Source organism: Poecilia mexicana, unplaced genomic scaffold (genome assembly GCF_051168715.1).
Source record: "Poecilia mexicana isolate PSO_F unplaced genomic scaffold, ASM5116871v1 scaffold_14, whole genome shotgun sequence".
Classification (NCBI taxonomy): domain Eukaryota; kingdom Metazoa; phylum Chordata; class Actinopteri; order Cyprinodontiformes; family Poeciliidae; genus Poecilia; species Poecilia mexicana.
In genome coordinates, this window is record NW_028263383.1 from 19,566,729 (window position 1) to 19,591,383 (window position 24,655).

General features: G+C 40.1%; 2 protein-coding genes across 3 annotated transcripts; one reads left to right on the forward strand and one right to left on the reverse strand.

Annotated features, from left to right (window-relative positions):
* Nucleotides 1-184: 184 nt before the first annotated feature.
* On the reverse strand, nt 185-3,795 carry ckma (creatine kinase, muscle a). 2 transcript variants are annotated; one of them, XM_014986439.2, is made up of 8 exons: nt 3,688-3,795; nt 2,421-2,628; nt 2,165-2,319; nt 1,950-2,082; nt 1,581-1,752; nt 1,075-1,198; nt 792-981; nt 185-679 (listed from the first exon to the last, which is right to left on the reverse strand). In XM_014986439.2, the coding sequence occupies exons 2-8, from the start codon at nt 2,611-2,613 to the stop codon at nt 501-503; spliced, it is 1,146 nt and encodes a 381-aa protein (XP_014841925.1). In that variant the 5' UTR covers nt 2,614-2,628; nt 3,688-3,795; the 3' UTR covers nt 185-500. The 2 variants fall into 2 exon arrangements, with proteins under 2 accessions (XP_014841925.1, XP_087868450.1); XM_088012324.1 differs by lacking the exon at nt 3,688-3,795 and having other exon boundaries at nt 2,421-2,644.
* Nucleotides 3,796-11,581: 7,786 nt separating this feature from the next.
* On the forward strand, nt 11,582-14,733 carry nccrp1 (P1, F-box associated domain containing). Its single transcript, XM_014986444.2, has 6 exons — nt 11,582-11,788; nt 12,520-12,600; nt 12,698-12,794; nt 12,941-13,036; nt 13,209-13,347; nt 13,451-14,733. Exons 1-6 carry the CDS (start codon nt 11,647-11,649, stop codon nt 13,595-13,597), a joined length of 702 nt encoding a protein of 233 aa, XP_014841930.2. The 5' UTR covers nt 11,582-11,646; the 3' UTR covers nt 13,598-14,733.
* The last annotated feature ends 9,922 nt before the right edge of the window (nt 14,734-24,655 follow it).

Consider the following 24,655-nt stretch of genomic DNA (forward strand, 5'->3'; position numbering starts at 1 on the left):
TTAGAGTTGGAGGCAGAGCTGCTAAAGTCGGCACTACAAACTTGCATATCGTCACCTTCCTAAACTAATAGTCTATGTCATTTTTTTGCCAAAGGTGATTTTGAAAATCACCTTTGGCAAAACAAAATGACAATATACTAACCAACTGACGGAAACCAATCAGCAAACAAAAGTACTCTGAACATTTCATAATGGGGCACTTTTTATTGAACAGTGTGAACAGGTTTATTAATCATCACTTTTTATTACAAAAAGTAGGTGATGCCACGTCTGCCAGGAGAGCCCAGCTCAGTGGAGGTTGATCCCAGGATATGTAACCAACCGTCTGGGGAGAACGTGAAAAAAAAAAGTTCAAAATGATCGAGAAAAGAAAAAAAAAGCTGGAAGGAAAGAGTTTAGCAGAGGCCAAAGTCTCTAGGAGAGCAGCTGTTCTCTGCACACCCATCAGCTGGCTCGATTGCACATGAATGGTCACAAGAAAACAGGAAGATTGTCCCTCTTTACTTCTGGGCGGGGATCATGCCGTCAATGGCCTCTCCCTTCTCGAGCTTCTTCTCCATCTCAACCATGAGCTTGACGCCGTCAACCACCAGCTGGACCTGCTCCACCTCAGAGGAGCCCAGACGGTCAGCGTTGGAGATGTCAAACACGCCACCCACGGACGCAGTGTCCACACCGCCTAGAGCAGGACAGAAAGGGATGAGAGACTGAAAACCAGATCTCTGCACTCTGTTAGGATCTTACTCCAGTGCTGATCTACAAATAGTCAAAGCAGTGCGGTCTGCTAGTACCTGTGCCACGCTTCTGCAGGCGCAGCCTTGTGAGGATCTCCTCAAATTTAGGATGTGTGCTCAGCTTGGGCAGCTTGACGTGGACGCCGCCACGCAGGCCGGTGCCCAGGTTGGAGGGGCAGGTCAGGATGTAGCCGAGATGCTCGTTCCACATGAAGCCATGGTTGTGTTTCTTGAAGATCTCCTCAATCTTTTGAATCATGAGAAGACAATTAGGGCAAAATTATTTCTTTGTTTTCAGAAAAAGACTTTAAAAAAACCTAAAAATCCTCTCATCACCTACCTTCTGCAGGCCAACGCAGAAACGCCTGAAGACTTCCCTCATGTTGCCTCCCTTCTGCATGGAGATGACACGCAGGTGATCCTCCTCGTTTACCCAGACCAAAAAGGTCTTGTTGTCATTGTGCCTAAGAGGAGACGGAGAAGAAAAGACAGAAAAAAAATGGTAAATGGCTTATACTTTTAAAGCACTTTATCTAGTTCAGAGGACCCCAAAGTGCCTTGTACTACATTCAGTCATTCACTGAATGGTGGTAAGCTACTACCGGGGAAGTCTGACGGACGGAGGCAAGGCTGCCACCCGGCCCTCTGACCACCAGCAGCAGGCCGGCTGGTTGAAGTGCCCAAGCAGACAACAACTAAAACAGACGGAGGAGGGCTTCAAACCAGCAACCCACCGGTTACAGGATGAAGCCCCACCTCATCACCCCTACTGAAGAAACATAGAAGTGGTCATGGGCGTTCTCATGAGTGTTTTGTGTAGTCTCAAGGTTATCTGGGTGCACTGACCAGATGCCTCTGGCGTCGGGCCAGTCGCGGGCCATGCCGGCGCAGGTCAGCAGGGGAGAGACGGGCTTGTCAAACAGGAAGTGATCGCTGATCAGCTGCTCCTGCTCGGCGTCAGTCATGGACTTCAGGGGATAGTACTTTCCCTTGAACTCACCGTCCAGGCTGGTGAGAGCTGCAGGGGCAGACAGTGTGTCAGGGCAGCTTAAGCAAAGAGAGACGGTGTTAGTTTCTGGTCACCTGACAGCTAATTATTATTAAAAGAACAGAACATGTTTCTTTTGAGGTATCTCTCTGGGTTCACCATTTCACACAACCCAAACAGTTGTGTCTAGGATTCCCTCTAGTTCTCTCAAACTAATTATAGCTTACCCTCAACAGCCAGCTTCTCGATAGCTCTACGCTCGCCACGGCTGTTGTGGGGGGGCAGGGTGTATCCCTTGATGCTGCGACCAGTACGGACACGGCTGGACAGGACATAGTTGGGGTCCAGGTCATCACCACCCTAGAGAAAAAGTTGCAGTTCATTAGGTCATCTCCTATGCAGATGGGTTTTAAGAGTCACTTTGCTGTGGAGCTTCAGGCACCTTCAGGTTCTCAAAGTTGAGGTCAGTCTTGTGCTTGTCAGTGGACTTGTATCCACCATGACGGTCGGAGATGATGGGGTCAAGAAGGTCCTTGAAAACCTCGTAGGACTCCTCGTCACCAGCGACGCAGCCAACAGTCATGATGAAGGGGTGACCTGAAGCACAGGAGCAAGTGCAGGAGGAGAGCGTGAAGTAGATTGCATGGAACTGGTTCTGTTGAATCATATTTGACTACTAGCATCGCCGTCTCTCTCACCGGGGTTGTCGACACCAGTCTGGATCACATCATCCAAAGTGTAACCGCTTGGTGTCTGCTTGTCCCTCAGCTTGCCATATATCTCCTTGGTCAGAACCTTGGCCATATGGTTGTTGTGCTTGGACAGGTCTGGGAACTCCTCCTCAACTTTGTAGTTGAGTTTGAAGTTGTTGTGGGTGTTTCCGAAAGGCATGATTGCTTTCTAACACTACAGAGAGAGGAAAATTTTCTTTTTTTTTTTTATAAAAAAAAAAAAAAGATGGAAAGACAAACCTTCACCTTGGGTCTATCATAAGTGAAGGCGTAATATGGCTCAATGTGAACGGAATCATAATTTATGATTTAGGTATTCTCTGGAACAGCTGCAAAATTTAAATGGCGCCTGCTGTGGAATCCTGGTAACATGTGTCACTTAGACTCAGGCTCAGGTGTCACGCTGAAATGGAGGGTTAGATGGAGCAGCGCCTGATCTTTGGGTATTTTTAGCTCGGGTGCATCTGACTGTATACCCTTTATGTACTCACGCTACACAGGCAGTACCTTAATAATCTGTGGGCAAAAATACAAAGTTTTGAAAGCATGTCTCACACCGCTACACCAGATCAGACGACTGTGAGAGTATTACTCACAGGTGTCATTGTGGTGAGCCTAAGATAGAATTTTAACAAGTTAGAGACACGTTTCTACTCCGAGACCTCGCCCACCAGAAATATTCACTTTACTTTGAATTTTACTTCTGATTTCTCTAGTTGTTGTTCACTGCGATACATTTTTACTCAACATAATAACTGTTTAAGTTTAGTTGTTATTTTATAAGATTAAAGCTCATAAAGAAAAGCTGCCAAAACAGCTTGTCGGTTTATAGATTGCTTATTAAACATGCACGTCCCCATTCATTGAGAGAGCACTCTCAATATGACAGAAATATCTGCAGAACACCTTTACTAGGACCTAAATGACCTAAAGTATTATCTCAAGTCAGCTTCACTAAACACAGAGAAGTGGCAAAATTCAGTAAACTGGAGAACCTGGTACATTATTTTAGGAAGACACATTCTGCACATCCACAAAGACTAACTGCAACTTTTACCCTAGCGATTTTTGAAGCCATCTGGTTTCAGAGTCTTCCTTTGCTGTGGAAATTTTGGTCTGGTATTTTGAGCTACTAAAATGTTTGGCACGTGCAGTAACTAGATCTCTACCTCGTCTTGACCTTCTTTAACATCAAAACATTATTGGGTTATATATATACATATATATATTTTACCTGCGCACAAGACAAGAACAGAGGTAACAGTCCTTGGGATCAGATCCTGTTCACCACAGCCAAAATAGGGGTCACCCAGCTCTGGAGGTCTCTGCTCCCTGTTTATATACCGGGCAGACGTCTGCCATTCGTTTGGCCATTTTAGTGCCTGCTGGGCTTTCATTGGCTGGTTTCTGAACTGATACTCTGAACAGTTTGTGAAAGGGGCGCCTTTGCAACACTGTCATCCAAGAAGGTTACCACAGCTGGTCCTCCTCCCACAAGGACCCATACATAGCCCCAGTAGGATGGGTGAGGGGACTGGAAGAGTAATGGAGTAATGCAGTTAGAGGTGCAGATGATACGACGGTTGGGGGAGGAAAGAGGGGGCGGTCAGCGAGCAAAGATACAAGAAAAAGCTTGTGGTTTGCCAGGCGTGCCAGGAAGAACAGGGATCCTTGTGTTAGGTGTGAATATTAGACAGAGTTTGTCTTCTTCTCTCTTGGGCGTAGCAGATGTATTAAGTGATGCTGCCTGGCAACACTGTTTATTTATTAGGCAAAGTCTTCTCTGGATTTCAGAGATGATGAGTAGTGAGGGCTTGTCATCGGTATTTGCCAAGTAACAGAACCTTTCTTTGTGACGTGTATAAGGTGTTTTCTCACGGCTTAGGGTTTAATGGTAAATGGGTTGAATTTATTATGTTTTCTAGTCGTTATGACGACTCAAAGCTCTAAACTAGAGCCACATTCACCAAACTGGACTTATTTATCCAGACTGGTAGGCAACTTGGCGTTAAGTGCCTGGCACAAGGACACATCAATACATTGCAGGAGGAAGCTGGAATTGAACCCACAATTTTCAGATTTTGAGGCAGCTGCTCCCTCTGAGCCACAGGTGTGAAAGTGATGACTAAGAGTCTTAAAAAAACATTTCTACTCCGTTTCTAAAAACCTGAATTTCCCAGTTTCAAACTAAGTGGAATGTCTTCTGAAAGACTGAATTCCAACCTTAAAATTCAAGACGGCTGCCATAAGTGTCAAACAGTGCAACTGGGGAAAACCAAAGTCTATTATCACCAGCCACCAGTCTGTCAGAGAGTCTAATGTACCAGTACACACACACATAGCTTACGGCAATTTAGAGAAACAAATTAGCCAAGCAATTTTTTGGACTACAAGAGGAAGCTGAAGTATCTGGAGAGACGCCAGGAAGTTACAAGCATGCAAACTGCATGCCAAAAGACCCCAGGCAGGGATTTGAACCCAGGTCCTTCTTGCTGCAAGCCACCAGTGTTACCAGCTGCACCATCATGCAGCCCTAAGTAAAGTGCACTATCCAATATTGCTGAGACAGTCAAGTAAGCCTGAACTTGCATAAAGTATTTATCTGGGGAAAGTTGTCTTTCTGTGACTGCTTCTCTCAACTTTTTAACTAAAATTTTTTTTTTTTTTAACAGGAGATCCTGCAATTCTTTGATCCGTATTTGTCAGATGAATGCTTGCCTGTTTTAAGACTACTTAATTTAATAAAAACCTCCTTCACATGAGGATTTTTCATCCTTCGTCATGTACTTCAAAGTAAATTTAGGTGCTAACACCAAATTCATCTAAAAAGAAAGACCTGATTGTTCATTAATGCTACAGTTAAAATGTAACATATTCTGCAGCAAAGTTGATTAGTTATTTCATTTTTTTAAACAGTCACAACCTTTTTTTTATATAAGAAAACAAAGATAAGAGACATTTTAATGCATCCAGTCTGAATGTTGCATTAATGAGGGCAAAAGTTCAACTCAGGACCAATCAAATCATTTTATTGAATTTACAAGCTTTTATTTGCAAATACACCAAATTTGTTCAAAGAGTACTGACCCGTGAATTTTCTGTCTGTGATGCATTTAAAGAGCTTATTTGCTGCTCTTCTCATCATGTCTGTAGTCATCTAAGTGTACTCTTACCTTATAGATAACGATTCCACCAATATCTGCTTTTGTTTTGAAGCGATCAGTCTGCCATTTATTTACTATAATTTCATTTGGACTCCTTTACAGATTGTATTGCTCTGTAGTTACCCAAGCATTTTTGTCAAATAAGATCTTTAACTGCTGAACCATTAGGTTAGAGCTAAAACTGTGATGATCCCAGGATCCTTCCTGCAGCTGTGCTTGTGGGATACCCCGGCCCTCTCACAGGCAGCTGCTTGGTTCACACCTGCTACTCCTGCTTCCTCGTGATATCACTGCTCCCGTCTGCGCACAGCCGGCACATTGGGATCGCATCCCTCCTGCTAAGCTTACACTTCGTCGCAGCCAAAGATCTTGAGACAAAAGAGCTCTCACAGTTTCTCCGACGGTATTTTGTCAGCTTCTCTCCTTGTTCCTGCTTTTGGCGCAGGCGGGATCAGGAGGCGCAGCGGACGGGGCCGTTTGCCCACACGCTCCCTATGTAACCTCTTCTCATGTTACCCAGCTGTCCACTGCCTGTCCTGCACAAAGTCAAAGGTTACCAAGTTAGAGCAGGTTTCTGCAACCACTTCATGTGCTAAGCTTATAATATGCAATTAGCTGGGTCTCATTCCAAAGCTTGTCGTGAAGATAAAATAAAAAATAATCTGGCATGTACAAGATTCAATATCTGCATCCCATGTCTTGCTTTGATCACTCTACCTTTTCACAGACAACGAGGACATCCCTTGTCCTCATTGCCTATCCTCGTGACCTCGTAGGTTTTTTTGTAAGGTTTTGCTCTGAACGTTAAATCCCAATCAATTTTTGATCTCCTGTTCTGAAAGTCTTGGGTCAAAATTGACCCGATTATATTTTCATCCATCTCAGCCGAAACCTCAGTTCCATCAGATGAAAAGTCACCACAAATTACAACGCTGTCACCTTTGTGTTTCATGAAGCTTATTTTTGGCAGTATTTAAGCTTTTGCTAAATTTTTTGGAATGACATTGATTCAAGGGGTCTTCAACTTCTTGACACCGTACTTGGAAGGAGCTTGTTTTGAGACTGTCTTTCTCCTCTCTGCAGGCTTTAGTCGAAAAAACCCCCGCAAATAAGTAAGTATCACATGGACACTTAAACTTTATTTCAGGTGCATCACCTAGGTATTAGTTTGCAGGTTTTCATACTTATGCTTTTATCTATTTGTCTAATATACTTTTTCTTGAATACACATGGTAAATGTCACATTATATGTGGAAAAGCTTAGAAAATCTTAGCACAGTCTAATTTTTACAATATGAAAACCAAAAGAAGTGGTTTTGGATCGAAATCTCAGGTGAAAATTCAAAATGTTTGGGATAAATGCTATTTAGCTGCAAAATTAGGAAATCATCATCTTTGAGTGAACATGTCGTTGAGAAACTTTGGCACACTCTTTTCTTTAAACCCTTTTTTATGTAATTTAAATTAGGAACTGTTCAGTTGGTCAACGGTCTGCTGATATCCTACATCATTTCAAGTAGAGAGTTGCAATGGTTTAATTCCTTGTTGAGATGTTTTGTTATGGCCATGATTTAATTATCTATTTATATTTAGAAAGAGTTGATTAAAAGATTGCAAAAGGGTCAGTTCTACGGCTGCAAAATGAACCTAAACGATGAGCCCTCCACCACCTTGCCTTAATAGTTTTTTGTTCTGACTTCCTGTACCTTATTGCAAAACATCTTAACTTTGGTTTTGTCTGTGCAAAATACATTGTGCAAGAAATCTTTTGCAACCCTCCAAGCCTAAGCCCGAGGGAAAAGGGAAAGGATTTTTCCTCAGGCTTGGGAGTTGTTGTTTTTTTAAGTTAGAAAAACTCCAAAGATTGGGGAAACAAAAGTTGTTCCAAGATGTGTACCGCAACAGTTAGCATCGCTCAAATTGAGTTTAAAGGTCTGGTTTCTAGAAAGGGGAACTGACACAAGCAAATCTGACACCAACATTTACTTACAGCAATTGAATAATTCCAGTCTTGGACAGTTATGCAACAAGGTGGTGATACGATCCTTGCAACTTGTACACTGGAACACCCAACAGGTTACAGAAATACTCACCTAATTACTCATGTTGTACAATGTAGCAGCAGGTTTTAAATGATTTTGATTAAGTTATAGAATTCAAAGCAATGGAAACAGAAAATAGTACTTGAATCTTTGGTTTTTGTTTTATTGGCTGCTACATTTTCTCAGAGGAAGTGAGCAACCCTTCATAACCCTGCAGAACCCCTTTCTTAAAGCACCATGACCCTTTGAAAGGAATCCTGGCCAACTGCCTGACCGGTGTCAGAATAGCTTGGTGTCAAGCTGCAGCTGCACCCAGGGCTACACTTAACTGTTAGGTGAGAACAAATTAGCTCAAGTGGCTCAGGAATAGAAGGATTTATGTCATTTCAATGCCTTTGTTAAAAGTATCAATGCATTTCTACTGTTTAAAGGGCATGGAATGTGAATTTCATCAAAACATGACAAGCATGGATACATTATGTGCTGGGCAACTACGAAAATGACGTACGAAGGGGCTATAAATATCGCCTTTATGACAGACTATATTTAAATCTCTGTCAGTGCAGCACCTGTCTGAGAGGAACTGGCATACAGACTTGCATCACACAGAGCAACGGGGTAATTCTTGCAGACAGACTTTCTCTTGCATGTGTTCATCAAGGACTAGAAGACATCAAATCATTTGACTGTTTTAGCCTTTGTCATTGCCATCAAGTGTTTGAAACTAGATTGTAATTGTATATCCCAGGAGTTTTGTTTTGCAGGGTCGTCACGGTGCAAAGTCTTCACCCAGTAAAACTTAAGTCATGCGTACGCATCATGGTCAGGGGCGACGCTATAATTATACAAGGCTTGCTAGCTCCAAGTGCGCCCTGTCGGATAGCAACCCCCACCCAGGCAGGAGCCTGATTCAATTTCATCGACTCAGTTTTCTATTCATCTCAGACTGGGCCTTAGCTCCAGCTTAGCAGGTCGCAAAACTCCGCAAACAAGGTTTTTCTGCAAACACACTTTCAAATCCACAGCTGACGCACAAACCGTGGATGGGGCGTGTGCTCTACCTCATTCATTCATTCCCACAGCATTAACAAGTTAACAACACAAGGTTTAATGCTGACAAGATGGGCTTTACCTTCTCTAACTAATGCATGAGGAAACACTTTATTTTAGCATAGAAAATGTGCATCACTTCATCTGAATGGACAAGGGGTTGACAGTCCATAGGACCTCAGTATGTTATGGTACCATGGATCACAGCAAGTTGTAATCTAATTTTACAATCAGCTACAACTCAGGAGAAACACAAAGGAATCAGTCTTAAAGTCAGGCTTCCACTGTGTGACATTTCTTGACAACACAGTCTCTCAAAGCCAATATGGCCACCAAGTGTCCGTCTACCCATTGTTCATAGCCACTTGTCCATGCAGGGTCATGAGGAGCTGGTGCCTACCTCCACCAGGTAGGCACCTGGTCACTGGCCAAATTTAGGGTACAACCTGGACAGGTGGCCAGTCTATCATAGGACAACACAGAGACACACAGGGCAAACAACCATGTACACACACCAATTAACGTAACAGTTATCCTAACAGGTGTTTTAAGAGTGTCGAAGGAATGTGGAGTACATGGAGAGAACCCATGCATACACACAATGCAGAAAGACCCCAGGTTGCAATTCTAAAGCAGCTGCTAGACCTTCTGGTTGTTTCTTAAAGTGTTCAGTAGTGCTCCATGCTTTTTTTTTTTTTTTAAGGTCTTTTGCATTAACTCAGTGGTCTTTAGCTTCTTTGAACACATATTAGTCTAGTATAGTGTTTTGTTTCCCATGACAGCATAGTGTGCAATGTGTCCTTAACATTTTGAGGAAACTTGATGAAGAAGTAGAAAAGAAGAAATTGCATAAAAAGACGCAAGCTTGAGTACTTGAAGTGGATGTCGTTGAGAAACATGAAAACCCAGAGTATCTGTCTAACTCAAGGCCTGATGAGGAAACATGTTCAGTTAGCTGATGTGGTTTTATGCCTTTTACATCAACATAAGCCATTCTCTGTGGATCTCACAATAAATTAAGAATAAAAACAATTAGTGTAGTTGCAACAGTCTGCTTGTTCAAATACAATTTACAAAAAGGTTTGGCATTGCCACATATTTGACACTGATGCTCAGCCTGCAAATGTATGTTTCTTACAAACATACATTCTCCCAACTGATCTCCCAACTGTTTTAGGTTAATTACCATGAAATATTGCAACAAAGAAATAATCAGCCAAACACAAACTTCCTTACTTTTCAATTAAAGTTTAGTTAACTGTCTGGCTCTTTTCCCAGCCTAAGAGACGTCGTTTCATTGTGTCACAGATTATGGAAACTTCCTGAGTTGGAGGGCTGTCGCCTTCTGCATTGCTTTACAAATGTCTCCATCTAGTGGTCTGCAGCACATCGGCATCCTTTCCACTCCAATAAGCAGGACTCTATTCCAGCCTTGTCGGAAACAAAGATGAGTAACGTTATTTATGTATTTATTTATTTATTTATTTATTTCGAACAGACAATAAAGAAAAAGAAAAACAAAATAAAATAGAATGAAACAAACTTAAGAAATAAAATGTAAAACAAATTATTTTGCCCATGTGACATGCAAATTTTATATTTTCTGTTTGAAAAGGAGCAGGTAGAAGATATAATATCTTATAATGTCCTGCCCCTTTCCTACTTGTCAATTTATAATTAATTAACATTCTTGCTATTTGACTCGATCAAATGTTAATTCATATTTCTCCTACAGATTTTCCTAACCTTTTTTTTATTATTATTTTAAAACCATGTGTCATGCTCTGTTCCTCCACATCAAAATGAGTTCAAAATGGATTCTAAGTCACAAAATATCTCTACAAACCTTCTTGCACCTTATAACTTATGAACCTGTTCACACATGGTCTAGCACTCACCACTAACAAACTCATTTTTTTTCTGCCCAGTCAGTTATACTATAAAAACAACCCCTCCTTTTTTCCTGAAAAGATAACTGTATAACCTACAACTTAACAGTCCACATTGAGAAAATCAGCATGGACCAAAGGTTTTTCTCAGGACTCTTACAACCGTGGAGTGATACTGTGGGGGCAAAGGTTCTGGATGCAGTAAAGGTGAGTAAAGAGAGAGCCAGTAGGAACTGATTAGACTGAAACATCATAGACATTTTACTCCAACTGGATTCTTTTCAGGTGTTTGACCAATTTAGCCTCTTTGTAATCGTTCAGTGAGTTCAAGTGATTTACAGCTTGTTCTTTTAAGCTGATGTTTTTTTCTTTTGTTTCTTAAACAACTGTGTCCAGTAAGGCAGTTCTACAGTTTCTGAGATACTCAGATCGTCTGATCTGACACTGGCAACTAGGCTTAAAGTCAATGCCATCCCTTTTCTGATGCTCAGCTTGAACTTCAGCAATTCCTCCTTTATGTTGGGATGCGGCAATGTGATTGCCGCAGCTGAGTCGCTATACAAGTAATAAAACGGGTAATTATCCAATGAGAGTAGCTCGACTTATGTTTGTGTTTATAGATATGCTGCAAGAATATACTGTGATTCTATTTGGTGCTCTTTGAATATTAATTTTACTTCAGTGATTCTAATTCTTTGTGAATTTCGATGATAAAAGCACGTTTTTATAAATTATTTTTGAAATTATATTAGTTGCTAGAAATATGTACATTTTCCAAAAATGAACAGCTTTTTCGACCGGCTCTTTAAAGTGAACGCATCCTTAAGATTCGGTTCCCCTGTAAGACTCAGCAGTTCCATCACTAGTTAGTTTAGATTTGTCCTTTGGGTTCTTCTCTGTCTACGCTGCTGTGACTTTAAGAGGCCGCAGAGCGGAGGGGAGTCCTCTGTTTACATTGCAACAGCTGGGTGGGGCTCCTGATGCACCAACACCACGCTTCCTGCTTATTTAAGAGCAGCGCGAGACCACGCGGAGCCTGTCACGCGCGATGTCTGCCGCAGAGTGGAAGCAGAAATGCGAGGCGGAGTGGGGTCTGCAGGGCGCCCCGATGCCCGACGCTGTGGACTGGAAGTCCGTGTATGAGGCCAAGCCGCTGGGACGGAACCTGCTGAAGAACCCGTCTCCTATCGGTACCACTTCACTGTCACACTCAAGTTTCTGTCCTGTCATGATTCACAGCAGGCTACTGGGCTGGTTCCGAAGCTGTTTTACAGATTCAGGCCGAATCAGAAGGCGTAAAGCTACCACAGGGAAACGTTCTTCAAAGTAACCGATGCGAAGCTGGCTCGGAGTTTCCTGTTGAGTCAGTTGTGACGGGAAGGGAGCAGTCAGCTTCCAGAGTAAACTGTCACAATTTCATATAGTTTATAGAGCTGAGATTTCAGCTCTACAAACTTTTCCTGCTGTTTATGATCTCAGGTCACACTGATAACTACTTTCTCAGAAAATATGAAGGGGAAAACAGCAAGTTAGTTTGCAGGTGGGGATAGAAAACAGTCTTGAGTTTCATTATTCTTTTAGATTTCTGGAACTTTTTTAAAAGGACAGATGAAATATAAACAAACTTGCATCCTCTGGGTTGTAACAGTGCATTCATGTAATCCTGTTGAAACAATGTGGTAACATAAGGATAAGCTGTGACTGCGGTGACTAAAATATTTGTTCAGAGGGCTGGAAACTTAAGCTTCCTCATTTCAGAGCTGAGGTGTGTCTTAAAATTTATCATCAATGATCCTGACTAATGCCTAACATTTGTACACACCCAGTAATCCTATTCAGAAGAATGGGACTATTGTTTTTGAGTTGTGATGCTTTCCTGGGGGTTCCTGAGGTCATGGTGGTGAATTGCCTCTTCCTACAGGGTTTAGTAAGGACACCCCTCCGCCTGAGCCTGAGTATCCAGATGCGCCTCCAGATGGACCTCCCCGCTTTCAGCCTGAAGGTGAGAGACGGAGCTAATCAGCCTCTTTTTGTTAAAAAAAAAAACAAAACAAAACAAAAAACAGTACATTTCAGTGAACTAATCTTTTAAATCTCAGGTGACTTTGCTAGCTGGACCACGAAAACAGAGGTCCTGCCTTATGACACCAGTGGCATCCCAGAGGGCGCTGTGGTCTGTGGGTTGCCGCAGTACAGGTGGGTTTTGCTGAACATTAACAAGGATTATCTTTAAATATACTATACACACTGCTATTAAAACTAAACTGTGGGCTTAGCTTAAAAAAAAACAAACGAAAAAACAGCAGTACACAGAATTCACTGCCATGTGGTTTTGCCCTCAGCTGGTTCACCTTGGAGCAGGTTGTGGACCTGAAGGCAGAGGGACTGTGGGATGAGCTGCTGGACAAGTTCCAGCCTGAAATAGTCATTCAAGATTGGTAGGTCACTGAGCACTCGCCTCCACTCCAACTCTAAAAATAATATTCATAGACTATACTTTATTGATCCCTTTTAATTAAACCAACAACCAGTCTCCTAATTACAGTGGTTTACTAATAATTAGTGTCGTGCATCTTGCAAGGCGAGTCATGTGTGTTGTTACGTCATCAGGTATGAGGAAAGTCAGCTGCATGATTACATCTATGAGCTGCATGTAAAGCTGCTGGCTGCAGACAAAACAACAATCATCTCACTGCACACGGCTAAGCCCACAGAAAACTTGAGTGTTTACTCCCACAACTGGAAGGAGGTACGATTTTTATTTATTTATTTTTTCTAGTCCGTTCCGATTGCTACGTTGATTCGCCTGTGACCGGATTTATTTTTTTTTCACTGCCTGTTTTGGCCTGCAGGTGTCTCACGTGTTCTCCAGCTACGGACCCGGCGTGAGATACGTCCACTTCCAGCACAGACTGAAGAACAGCTTCTTAAACGACTTCTTCCCCACACGCTTCACTGACAGCTCTGTCATTGTGAAGCCAGTCAGAACCAGTTCATAGGTTTAACAGAAACGCAGCTGCTAGTTCAGGTCAGCTTTGGAAAGAACATAATAAATGTTGCACTACACCAATCAGTCTTACCATTAACTTATTACTTTGTGCAACTGTTAGTTTGGAGTAATTTTTGACACATTCCACCTCTGTTCTTAGGTGGATTTACCCGTGGGGAACGGACACATTATTGTGGCTTCATAAAATCATTGTATCGTTGGTTTGAGCTGACATCTGCATGAAATAGGTGTGCAGGGTGGGCACGCTAACCACAAATTAAAAAAAAGCATTTGTTTCTAAATGCAAAACCACACAAGGCTGATGATAATCAAATGTTTTTCATACTGCCAATTTAGTTAAGTCACATAAAGGACTTTTACAAACGGCTCCATTTCAAATTATTATATGGGATACAGTTTGATTCAGTCCAAGTAATTTAAATTTATATCAATGCAATTCAATCTTAATATCCATTAATTGGAAATGATTAACTATTATACAGTGCAAATAGTCAGTTTACCATAAAAAAAGTTGAGTCGGAGTCCAAAATTAGTCAGGTCACTTTCAGATTTATATGCATTTTATGCAACCAAGAAATTTGTTTCTAGTAGGAAGTCAGACCAGTATCTCTCAAAAGGCATTAAAACAAAATGTAAAAAATACATGTTTTTTGGGGAAAATTTCATTTTATTAATTACATTTTAGAATTAAAATAAAATGACATTTCAAAAATAATTTATACCCTGCTTAATTATTATTGGAGAATATTTTTCGTATAAAGCAAACACTTCTAAATGCTGACTAGCTTTTTGCATGTCTCCGCTTGTATTTTGTTCTGAAAAATGTTTTATTTACATTTTAGCAAAAATGGCATATTAAAATTAATACCTTTCTCAACAATCAATGAGTAAAAAAAATGTCATTGCAGCAATTAAAATCTTATAATTTCTGACCAAATTTTTACACTTTTTCTTTTGCAACCAGTTGAAAGTCTTGGAAGAGCCAATGCCTCTTTGCCATCACCTTCATTGCAGGATCTGTCTGGTGTTGAATTTTGTTAAGCTCCTCATCACTTTAGTTGTAAATATATAAACTGTTTTTGTGTGATGTGTTTTGAATTTTGCCAGTAAACTTAACTTGCAGCATTTCTTGAATAATTGCAGGTACAACATATTATTGTGAAATGATCTTACATTCTCTTAGTGAATCTGGCACATATTTGTTGTGCCAGATACACAGACTGGCAGTATTTATTTGTTAAAATTTGGTAACACGTACCAAATAGTGACATTTTTATCTGAGTTTTGCACTATTCATTTTTAAATATAATTCAAAGTTGTTCTATTTTATATCTGGCTCAATCATAACTATTCAGTAATTGGTAAATGACTAACAAACTGACTAAATGATAACTATTCCTTGTATCCTGATTTAAAAGTTATTGTTCCGACTTTGAATCACATGGGTGACTTAAAACAAATTCCAGCCTTAAATATATCGCATATGAACCATATTTTTACTTTTACTAAGTGGAGTAAAGGTATCTAAAGCTAAATATTGAAAAAAGATGACAAAGTACTGTGACCACAGGAGGCAGTCTGTTCAACACAAAGACGAGCAAACGGTGCAGATGAGAACTGTTCTTGGCTCGTGCTGCCTTCACTTGCACCAACAGCGACATTTAGACCGTCTGTACCACCATTTATATGTAATGTTGCTGCCTAAAGACAAGCCGTTTCAGACGTTGGTTCGTATTAATAATGACATAAAGTAGTCACACTGATGTTATTTTCAAGTAGAGACACCGATATTCGCCACTTGTTAAAGCTCAAGGTGTCCGACGTTGGATGTCACGAGCGGACCCTGAAGGCAGCACGTCATCCGCCGCGTGCGCTCACAGCATCTCCAGCCACTGTCAGTTAACGACAATGAGAGGGAGCCCGAAAACTCACCGTGTGAGTTCAGGCGTGTCTCAGAAGGGGAAGAGCTCAACCGGGTGATAATTTTTTAGAACTTCCACCGGTTATGGCAGCTTTTGGTGGAGCCACGCCGCGAAGCTGAAGGTAAGAACCGGGGGGAAGGAGGCTGGAGTAGCGGCTGCTGAACAGAGACTAGTTGGTCATCCAGTCTGAAGTGTGATATCAAGAAATTAGCAAGAATTTCACTCCATATAAAAAGTGTCTATTTAGCCATTTAAAAAAAGGCTTTTGAGGACCTTATTGAGAAAATAAGCTGTTTTTTTGTTTTCCACAATGGAAAATTACTCATTTGCAAATAATTTTTTATTTTTATTTTTTTTTGCTGGAACAAAATAGAAAAATAAACCAGTTGGTTAAAAGTTTGCATTCACACTCAACTAGTTTGTAGCTATCATATGTTGTATATCATATTTTTATGTTCATCATCAAATTCTTGACTCATTTTTTTATTATTTTGTGAAGGGCTATTTCATCGTTATGAATATTTACTAGATTTGATCATTTCTAGTTCATAATCTAAACATCTAAGAAAGTAAAGGTCAAACCTGGACTAAGGTCCACTTGATTTTCCTCAGATTGTTTCCAGGAGAGCTGTGACCTAAGGAACGTTAAGCAAAATGATTTAAGTGGTACTTTTGGCCTGTCTTGAATTTTGTAGTACTGGAATTTTTCATACTTTTCAAAACTGAATTATACTTCCAGTCTGACACATTCTTTAAAACATATTTTATTTTTGAGAAAGAAAAGAAAGCTATTTGTGAAACAGTTAGCTCAACTTCATGTTTTCAAGCAGGATCAGGTCAAAGATGTTTCGAAACTTTAAAATTATTATTAAAAATATAATGATTTCTGAAATCAAACCATTGTATTTTTAGATTGTGGTCTCAAGATTATCAAATGTTTCTACGATTCTTTGAAAGCAAAAATAAAGAGCTCTCATTCAAAGGCTAAATTGGATTCAACCTTTGGGGATGTAATTTATCTAAAAAATGCTGAACTACTCACAGCAACCTTTATCGGCCACAGAACTGCCCGTAAGAGTTACTGATGGAAAAGGTGCTTTTAACTGCAGATAACACCCCAACCCTGGCTTTTGCATTGCACCTGATTAGGCAGACTGCTTTCCTTGGATCACTTTTAAAATAAGGATTTCTTTAAAATTTGCACTTGATATGTTGTTTTATTCCCCTTTTTAATTGTACTCAGATTTTTTTCTGCATAGAGCATGATAGTTTTGTGTTATTTGATGCTGAAAGAATATTTGGAATACCTGTTTTATTATTATTATTATTATTATTAAAATCCACCAGTTGAAGATTTCATTGTATTGAATCTTTGCTTACTCTTCATGGGGTAATTGATGACAAAGTTATGCAGTGTAACTATTAGCACTGTACAAAACGCAGCAGGAATATTACAGGTCTTTTATTATCTCAGATTACATTTAAATATGCAATTTTGTTTTCGTCAGTGGTAAGAGAATGTTATTCTAGGAGCGTTTGCAGTGTAAGTACATGCATGCTTCTGCATCGTAAACACTGTTGTTCATGGAACAATGGGCCACATTACACCTCACGTTTCTCTCACATTTCCTGTACAGTGAATCTGTAGAACTGTACAGATGATCCGACTCTCCGTCCTTTCATCTGCTTGATTTCAGGAAGTTAGGACCTACAGATGGCTCTCCTTTTTCCCCAGTCGATTGGATCGCCTTGCCTTTATTGCCAAGACAATAGCCAAGAACATGATAACATATACTCTAGATGTTCCTTCCTGTAACTGTGATCTATCTGAGATTTTGAATTTTTTGGCTATTTATTATAGTTAACATTGCATTGGTTAGGTTACAATCACACTTGGCTGTAATGTATTAAGTCTTGCCTCTCTGGTGGGTTGGAGAGAACAGCGAGGGTCTATTTTGTTGTCACTGAATTCCAGGTTTAGTATCTCCGCACATTTTGTTAACATTTAGTTGGTGCTACTTTGGACAACAGGAGGCAGTGATGGACAAAAGGGTGTGATTAGTTAATTTTATATGGTTGTTACTCTTTCTTTTTTCCTCTGGGGCTTGTCATACAGTCAATAAACACCAGAAATAAAAAATTGTATTTAAGTTGAGTAATATTTAGTGACTTTTACCACTTAAAGTTTTTTTTTCCTCACATTTGAAACTCAAACCTCAATGTATTTCATTAGCATTTTATGTCATAGACCATCACAAAGTCAAAAGAAAACAAAATCTTTACACAGAGTGTTTTTTTTAACCCCTTCTACAATGGTGTCCATAATTGAAATCAAGACCAGGTGACTTCTCAAGACCAAATTGTTTTGAGAAGTCACCTATTTAGTACAAAAAGCTACCTGGTGTGTGATTTAATCTCTGAAAGCTCAAACAACAGCATAAACACCAAGGAACATAGCAGACAGGTCAGGGAGGAAGTTGTGGAGAAGTTTGCATGGAAACATGGTAGTGGCGTCATGGTGCTGTGGGACCAATTTCTTCAGCTGGAGTAGAGATGTTGGTCAGAATTGATGGGAGGATGAGTGAAGTAAAAAAAAAAAAGTATCTTTGAGGCTGACGTGGGACAGGGCAGAGGTTTACCTCCCAACAGGGCTATAACCTTGAAAATACAGCCAGAGAATATATTATATTTATTGATGAATACATATATCAAACCATATTTATTCATTTATTCATTAGTGGCTTAGTCAAAGTCCAAAAATATAACTGAGAATTTGGGGCAAGACTTGAAAATTGTCATTTAGACTTTCAGCCCAGTCTGACCAAAATCTCCATCCAGATTTGAGCTATTAATCCAAAAATGAAAGGGTAAAGATTTGAATCTATAGATTAAAAGCTAGAAACAAAAGAGATTTGTTTGAGATGTTAAGTTGCTTGAGACGTTAAGGTTCTTCAAAGTATTGACTATTTCAAATTCATGGCACTTTTCAGATTCAGACCCATCTAAAAGAAATGTGTCATTTTCCTTCGACTTCACACATCTGCTTTGTGTTGGTGTATGGCATAACATCTCCATAAAATACACCACATTTTGTGGTTGTGACGTGAGAAAATCTGTGGTGTGTGTGGCTACGTTTCCAAGGCAACCGCACACCGATGGTCACATGGGAGAGGGGCACGGTGAAACGACGGGTTGCTTATGTCTGAACCGTGAACGGTGTTTGTTCATATGATATCGTCAGATCGCTTTGCATATTCTCACTGATGTTGATGTTTCGAGCAGTACACTGAATATTGCATAACAGGTGTCCCTGTCTGGGTTCATGGTGAAGTTGAGAACACTGCTCCTTCTAAGGTGACAGGGCCACTGGTGGCTGAGCAGAGTGACTCAGGTAATGGAAACCTGCGGAGCTGCTGTCTGCTGGCTGTCAGCCGCTCGTCTCCCGACCCCTCTCTGAGAGCCTCACCTCTGACCCCATGCAGCCTCCTTCAGCACTGAGGTTTAAGTGGAGAAGTCTCGGGAAAATTAAGTTTTGTGCAACTGCTGAAACAAGAGTTGGGAATCACTAAGTGGGTCCAAAAGGACCCATTTTTCATCAGAATTAAACGAGTAACTCAATAGTAACCTGTTAACGTCTTGGAGTCTTCCTGTCACTGAAGACTCCAACAACTGTCTCTTTAATTGATCTGATATGCCATTTAAGTTTCTGCTACTTCCTGTATCATCTTTCTGTTATAAAATGTAAACAAAACCAACCTCTGCCTAATGTGGAAACACTTTTGAATCTGCGAAGCTATATATCCTGAAGTTCTTGGCGATGTTCTCAGGTTCACCAAAAGCTTTGAGGCACAAGTGAAATGCCTCGATCTCAGCTGTAGACAGCTGAATGTGTCATCCTCACATCTGAACGATCTCCACCCAGGTTTCATGCAAATTCAGTCTTAGTAGGTTGGACATCGTAACGTATATGTATCAGTTTCGACTCTAATTTAATCTGCGTCATTGTCAAAGTCACCCACCGATGGCATCATGGCGGCCTCTTTTTCCTCTTCATGCACACGGTATTGGTAGGCCTGTCATGATAACAAATTCTGCTGGGCAATAAATTGTGCCAGGAGATATAGCGATAAACAATAATATTGTTGATTGAGACCGTTTTCAAGTTATTAGCGGTAATGGCATAATAATCCAAGTGCACTCTCTCTTGCCAATGAATGAGACACATGACGGTCTGGAGTAGGCATGAGCTAGTTATTGGTAACAAGGTTAGGGCTGGGCAACATGGCTGAAAAACTTATCATGAAATATTCGTTGTATTTTCAGCCAAAGCACTCAGTCCTAGAGTGAACAGGATATTCCACAACGAAGTTGTGGAACAACCTGTAGTGGCTTTGAAGGTTATCAAGCCACCAGAAGATCCCACTTAAGATCAAGCAGGACTGCCACACGATATTGATAATTATTGATCAATTTTTTGTTTTAAAGATCTAAAATACTGCCAAACTCATGATGTGACCTTTACTCTTTTATCCACAATTTCCTCTTGATCTGTTGTACTCATTTTCCCCTTTGACTCCACCCTGATCTTTATTATTTTAAGCAGCTATAGGACACATTGTCAAAGCATGAAACTTCTCCTTCTTCTCAGATGTACTGTGTGGATTCTGTGGACGGTTGAGATTTCATAGTCAAGCGTACCTAATGTCCCACATTTCTTATAACAAATTCCTGCATTTCTCACAATCCTAAAGGACTTTAGCAAGTTTGATGAGCTAGTTTGGCATCTAGGCCTGTTTCATCTATTTCACAACTGTCAAGTGTTGAGCTGCAGTCTCACTATGCGTCTTTGAGACAGTTTGCACTGTTTCTTGTGCAAGTCAGTCACTGAGTACATGTTGTAGGCAGGATAAATTAGAAACCCGGCCACTGAAAACAGATCAGCACACGTGAGGTGACAGTGTTCATACTGCACTGTAAGCTAAGCCTTGTGCTCAGCCAGGCCTGCACTGCTGCTGTGCAGATTGATTGTGATTTTGAGTCAGTGGAAACAGAGGCAGCGCACTGACATGTCGGAAAGCAATTAACTGTTCTGTGGTACTGATTAAGCTGCTGTTCTTAATTTATTGTTAGGCACTCCAAGAGATGGATAACCATGGCCTGACTGCAGCATTGGGTTTAGTGTAGAGCCATAGCCAAACTCATGACAGCCAGTCCTGACAGGGGAAAAGTATTACTTCACAAAACATTGGCTTAGGAATAAAATAAAGAGCATGCCAAAGCCCTGTGGAAATACCAGGAGTAGAGAGATGAGGACTTGTGAACACACTGATTTCTGCTTAGTATGTATGGGTTCAAGGATGCTGAAATTACATACATAATAGTTACTCTGCTCACACAGATTGTGGTTCTCTTCAATAAATGTTAGCACACTGGATCTATTCTTTGAAATATCTCCATTTTGTATGATTTTGCTTGGTTGGTCTTTTAGATTCTGAGCACGTTGTATCCATCAGCCCTGCATGCTGTGAGCAGGAAAGAGGCCTCCCTCTAACATGTTTAACCTGCTTAAACATTTGCAGAAGTTGTTCTGGAAAATTTCATGCAATGGAAACTGCTCGGCACAATAACATTTTAACAGACTTTAGTCTACTTTGTATAACCTCTTTTTTATTATAAATAAAATAAACCAAGAAAAACTACAAGTTTAGGCTAGAAAGAGTAAACCTAAACCTATCTAACAATGTTTTTCGACACCAATATTTCCATTTAACATCATTCCATGTATATCTGGATGTAAGAAGAATCAGCTAGATTCATTTGGTAGATAGATCACCATGGCAACAGCTGTTAACATAATATCCTGCCCCAAAGAAGGCTAATTGTTCATAGTTTTATATATATATATATATATATATATATATATATATATATATATATATATATATATATATATATATAAATATATATATATATATATATATACACATGTATGTGAAGGAAGCAAATTCTTGAAGCGGTAGAAAATTACATGTTTTTCAAAAGATATTTTATAAATAATAGTCTGACAAGTATGATGTTGGTAACACTTTATTTGAAGGGGGGTGAATAAGACTGACATGACACTGTCATAAACATGACATAACACCTGTCATGAACATGAATAAGCCTTCATGAATATTTATGACTGTTGTCATAAAGCGTCATTCAGTAAATTATGACACTTTTAATACAAAGTTGACATTCAAAATGTCTTTGTTATGACAACTTTACATTAACCAATAAATCATTACTGTTTAAACTTTACCTTTAATAACATAAAGTTACCTAATTTTTAAAGTGCAATCAGTAACACTTTTATAACAAATTTATATCAGTAATGATTTCTTGGTTAATGTCAATATAAAGCCTTAGCGAAGAGGCAAAGTAAAACTGAGATTTCAGAATATGCAGAAAACTCAGTTGTGACAACAAAAGATCCAACAGATAGATTTAATGCCTTGTTACTGATTTGGCGTGGTCACACTCTGTCTGTGTGTCTGCCTGTGTGGCCAGATGGATTATCTTACACTCTGATTCATCTGGTTCATTGACAGACCAACAGTAGCGAGCCAAAGCCCTGTGTTATTTATTAAAGGGACGGATCCTTTTCCTTTCTTTGCTTCGGCAGCAAACAGAAAGAAAATGGAAGGCTGAGACGGTCTAATAGCCTAGATTTGGCTGTAAACCGATCAGAGGTTGTTCTTGTAATTGAGGTGTTTTAGCAATTTGGCTTGCTTGGACCAATTTCCTCCCAGAGTGAATTAAGGCTGAAGTATTTTAACTAGATGGTTGACTCTAAAAAACAAAAAAAAAAAACAAAAACAAATTTTCAGCCATTTTAAACACCTTAGGTACATTAATAACTCGCAGACTACTGACGATCACTGTATCACTGGTAGGGTGCATTCAGTGGTCAGCACCCCACCGAATGCTAGCTCTGTATTATAGTTGTCTGAATGAACAGAAAATGCATCACTGTGGAAACCTTGTAGCTTCTTACAGCTTCCACACTGAAGAGTGTTGTCAGGATAACCTTTTAGCTCTTACTTTGTGATGCGTTCACTGGTCAGAAGAACAGATTTTCTATTTTCAGTCCATCCATTTCCCAATAGGGGCAAGTTAAGCCGAAAATCATCTGCTTTTGATTACCTGCTAATCTTTTGGATACCTCTGAATAGAACCCAACAGGACTTAGAATTAAAAAAGTCTTGATTCACAGAGACCCATCCCCAGAATACCTGAATAATGACCCTGACTGCTCAGAGCTTCAGTGGCAGCACAAGAGGAATATTCGCAGTACTTAAACTGATGATTTGAATATTGGGACTGTTTTAGTTGTTCAGAAGCATGCGATTGTGTGTTACCTTACAATCAGTGTGCTGACACAGGCTTTGATTGACATGCTTTGAAATGGATACACGGAATGGCATAGGATTACATGTGAGAACAGATTACACCCTGAAAAGGTGAAGTAAGTTAAACAACTTACAGTAGAATTCAATTCATTCATCAAATACAGTTTGTTCTTGTTTACCAGCATGTGGCATGTTCTCAATACGTTCCTGGAAGTTTATTTAGATATCTAAACAAAGTATATTATTTATCAGCATTTATGAAAATATAAGCAAATTGCAATAAGTTCTAGAATATATTTCCCTCCATTTTTCTGGAAAATGTGTCATTTTATTCATGCCAATATTTTACAGGTCTGACTGTAATGGCTGATCCATTGATGTTATAAGTAGAGCAGCTTGACGCAATAAGTTGATCTATGCTACATGTCGCTGCCTGCATTTACGGTCAAACGCACAATCACAAAAAGATGTTAATCCGGTGTCCAGAAGATGTTGAGTTTTCCCACCATTCTTCCTGTGAGTTAGACTGCATCGAGCTGCTTTTATTGATTACCTGAATGATTTATCTGACCTTTACAGATGAGTGATCTGAACATGTGAAGTAACCTCCCCCGTCCCGCAGCACCCTTGTGTCTGCGTACGGGAAGGAAATATTAAACTGTGAAAGGTGCTAACTCCTTTCTGCTGGCACTCCTATCAGTGTAAGATAAACCAGGCAATCACTTATCGCCGGTGCTGACAGACAGTGGCTGTGACAGAGACAGTAAGGGGAGATGAACTCTCTGTTCTCTGTGCATGAAGAGGAAAAGTGGACCAAAGAGCTATCACTGTCCAGCGACCCCTGCCTCCCAGGCATGAAACACTTGTAAGCAGAGAGTGAGTCTTATTTCTTATTTGTTTACTTATCAGAATTTACATTGGCCAGTTTTTATTGTTTTATATACATATATTTAGTCTGAACTAGCAGTATTGAAGTTTGTGACAAACATCCGTCTCCATGACAACAAAAGAAAAAGAATATTTGATTTGTGTTTGATGTGTCTAGATGAGGCAGCAGCAGTCTCAAATAACTCATAAAAAGAGCCAACTGATGAGTATTAATGTAATAACTAACTGTTAAGGCTACCATCTAAAAATGTACCGAGGTACTTGTACGTGACACAAAAGGAATAGATATCCTGCGGTATTTAGATGAATGCATCTATCAATAATGCATCCAACCCTTCCAGTACCGGATCTTATCAGCACGCACTTGTTCTCCATCAGAGCCCTACTGATTGCTGCTGGTCATCTCTGAGGACCAATCTGGTGTCATCTATCAAAACAAATCTGTTTTTTACCCCGGTAGGTCTAATAAAATACCAAGATCATCTGTGGAGTTTGAGAATAGCATTCTGATGGTAAAGATTACTGTAACATGCTTAAGCCTGTGGTGAATAGATTTTCCTTGTTGTTCAGGTTTCATTTGATTACAAAAGTTTATATAAAATCAGCTTTTATAAGTTTTACATCATGTTATAATGTTACTCCCTCATCAAAAACATACTTGGAGTGTTGCCTTGATTTTTTCATGCATTTAGAGAAATCACTGAATCTCTATGGCAACCATTCAACTGTGCAAAATGCCTGGGTGAGCCGATCGCCGCCTCGGAGCTGCGGTTTCCAAGGTTCCGATTTTCCACATTATCGAGCGCCTCTCCCCAACGACTCCCTTACTCAGCTCCTTCAGAC

Excerpts from the sequence above, each read along its gene's own strand:
- ckma (XM_014986439.2), bottom strand. The coding sequence starts at position 2,613 with ATGCCTTTCGGAAACACCCACAACAACTTCAAACTCAACTACAAAGTT. Across the intron at positions 2,320-2,420 it reads GACTGGTGTCGACAACCCCG|GTCACCCCTTCATCATGACT; the intron begins GTGAGAGAGACG and ends CCTGTGCTTCAG. Across the intron at positions 1,753-1,949 it reads CGAGAAGCTGGCTGTTGAGG|CTCTCACCAGCCTGGACGGT; the intron begins GTAAGCTATAAT and ends CTGCCCCTGCAG.
- nccrp1 (XM_014986444.2), top strand. The coding sequence starts at position 11,647 with ATGTCTGCCGCAGAGTGGAAGCAGAAATGCGAGGCGGAGTGGGGTCTG. Across the intron at positions 11,789-12,519 it reads GAAGAACCCGTCTCCTATCG|GGTTTAGTAAGGACACCCCT; the intron begins GTACCACTTCAC and ends CTCTTCCTACAG. Across the intron at positions 12,795-12,940 it reads TGTGGGTTGCCGCAGTACAG|CTGGTTCACCTTGGAGCAGG; the intron begins GTGGGTTTTGCT and ends TTTTGCCCTCAG.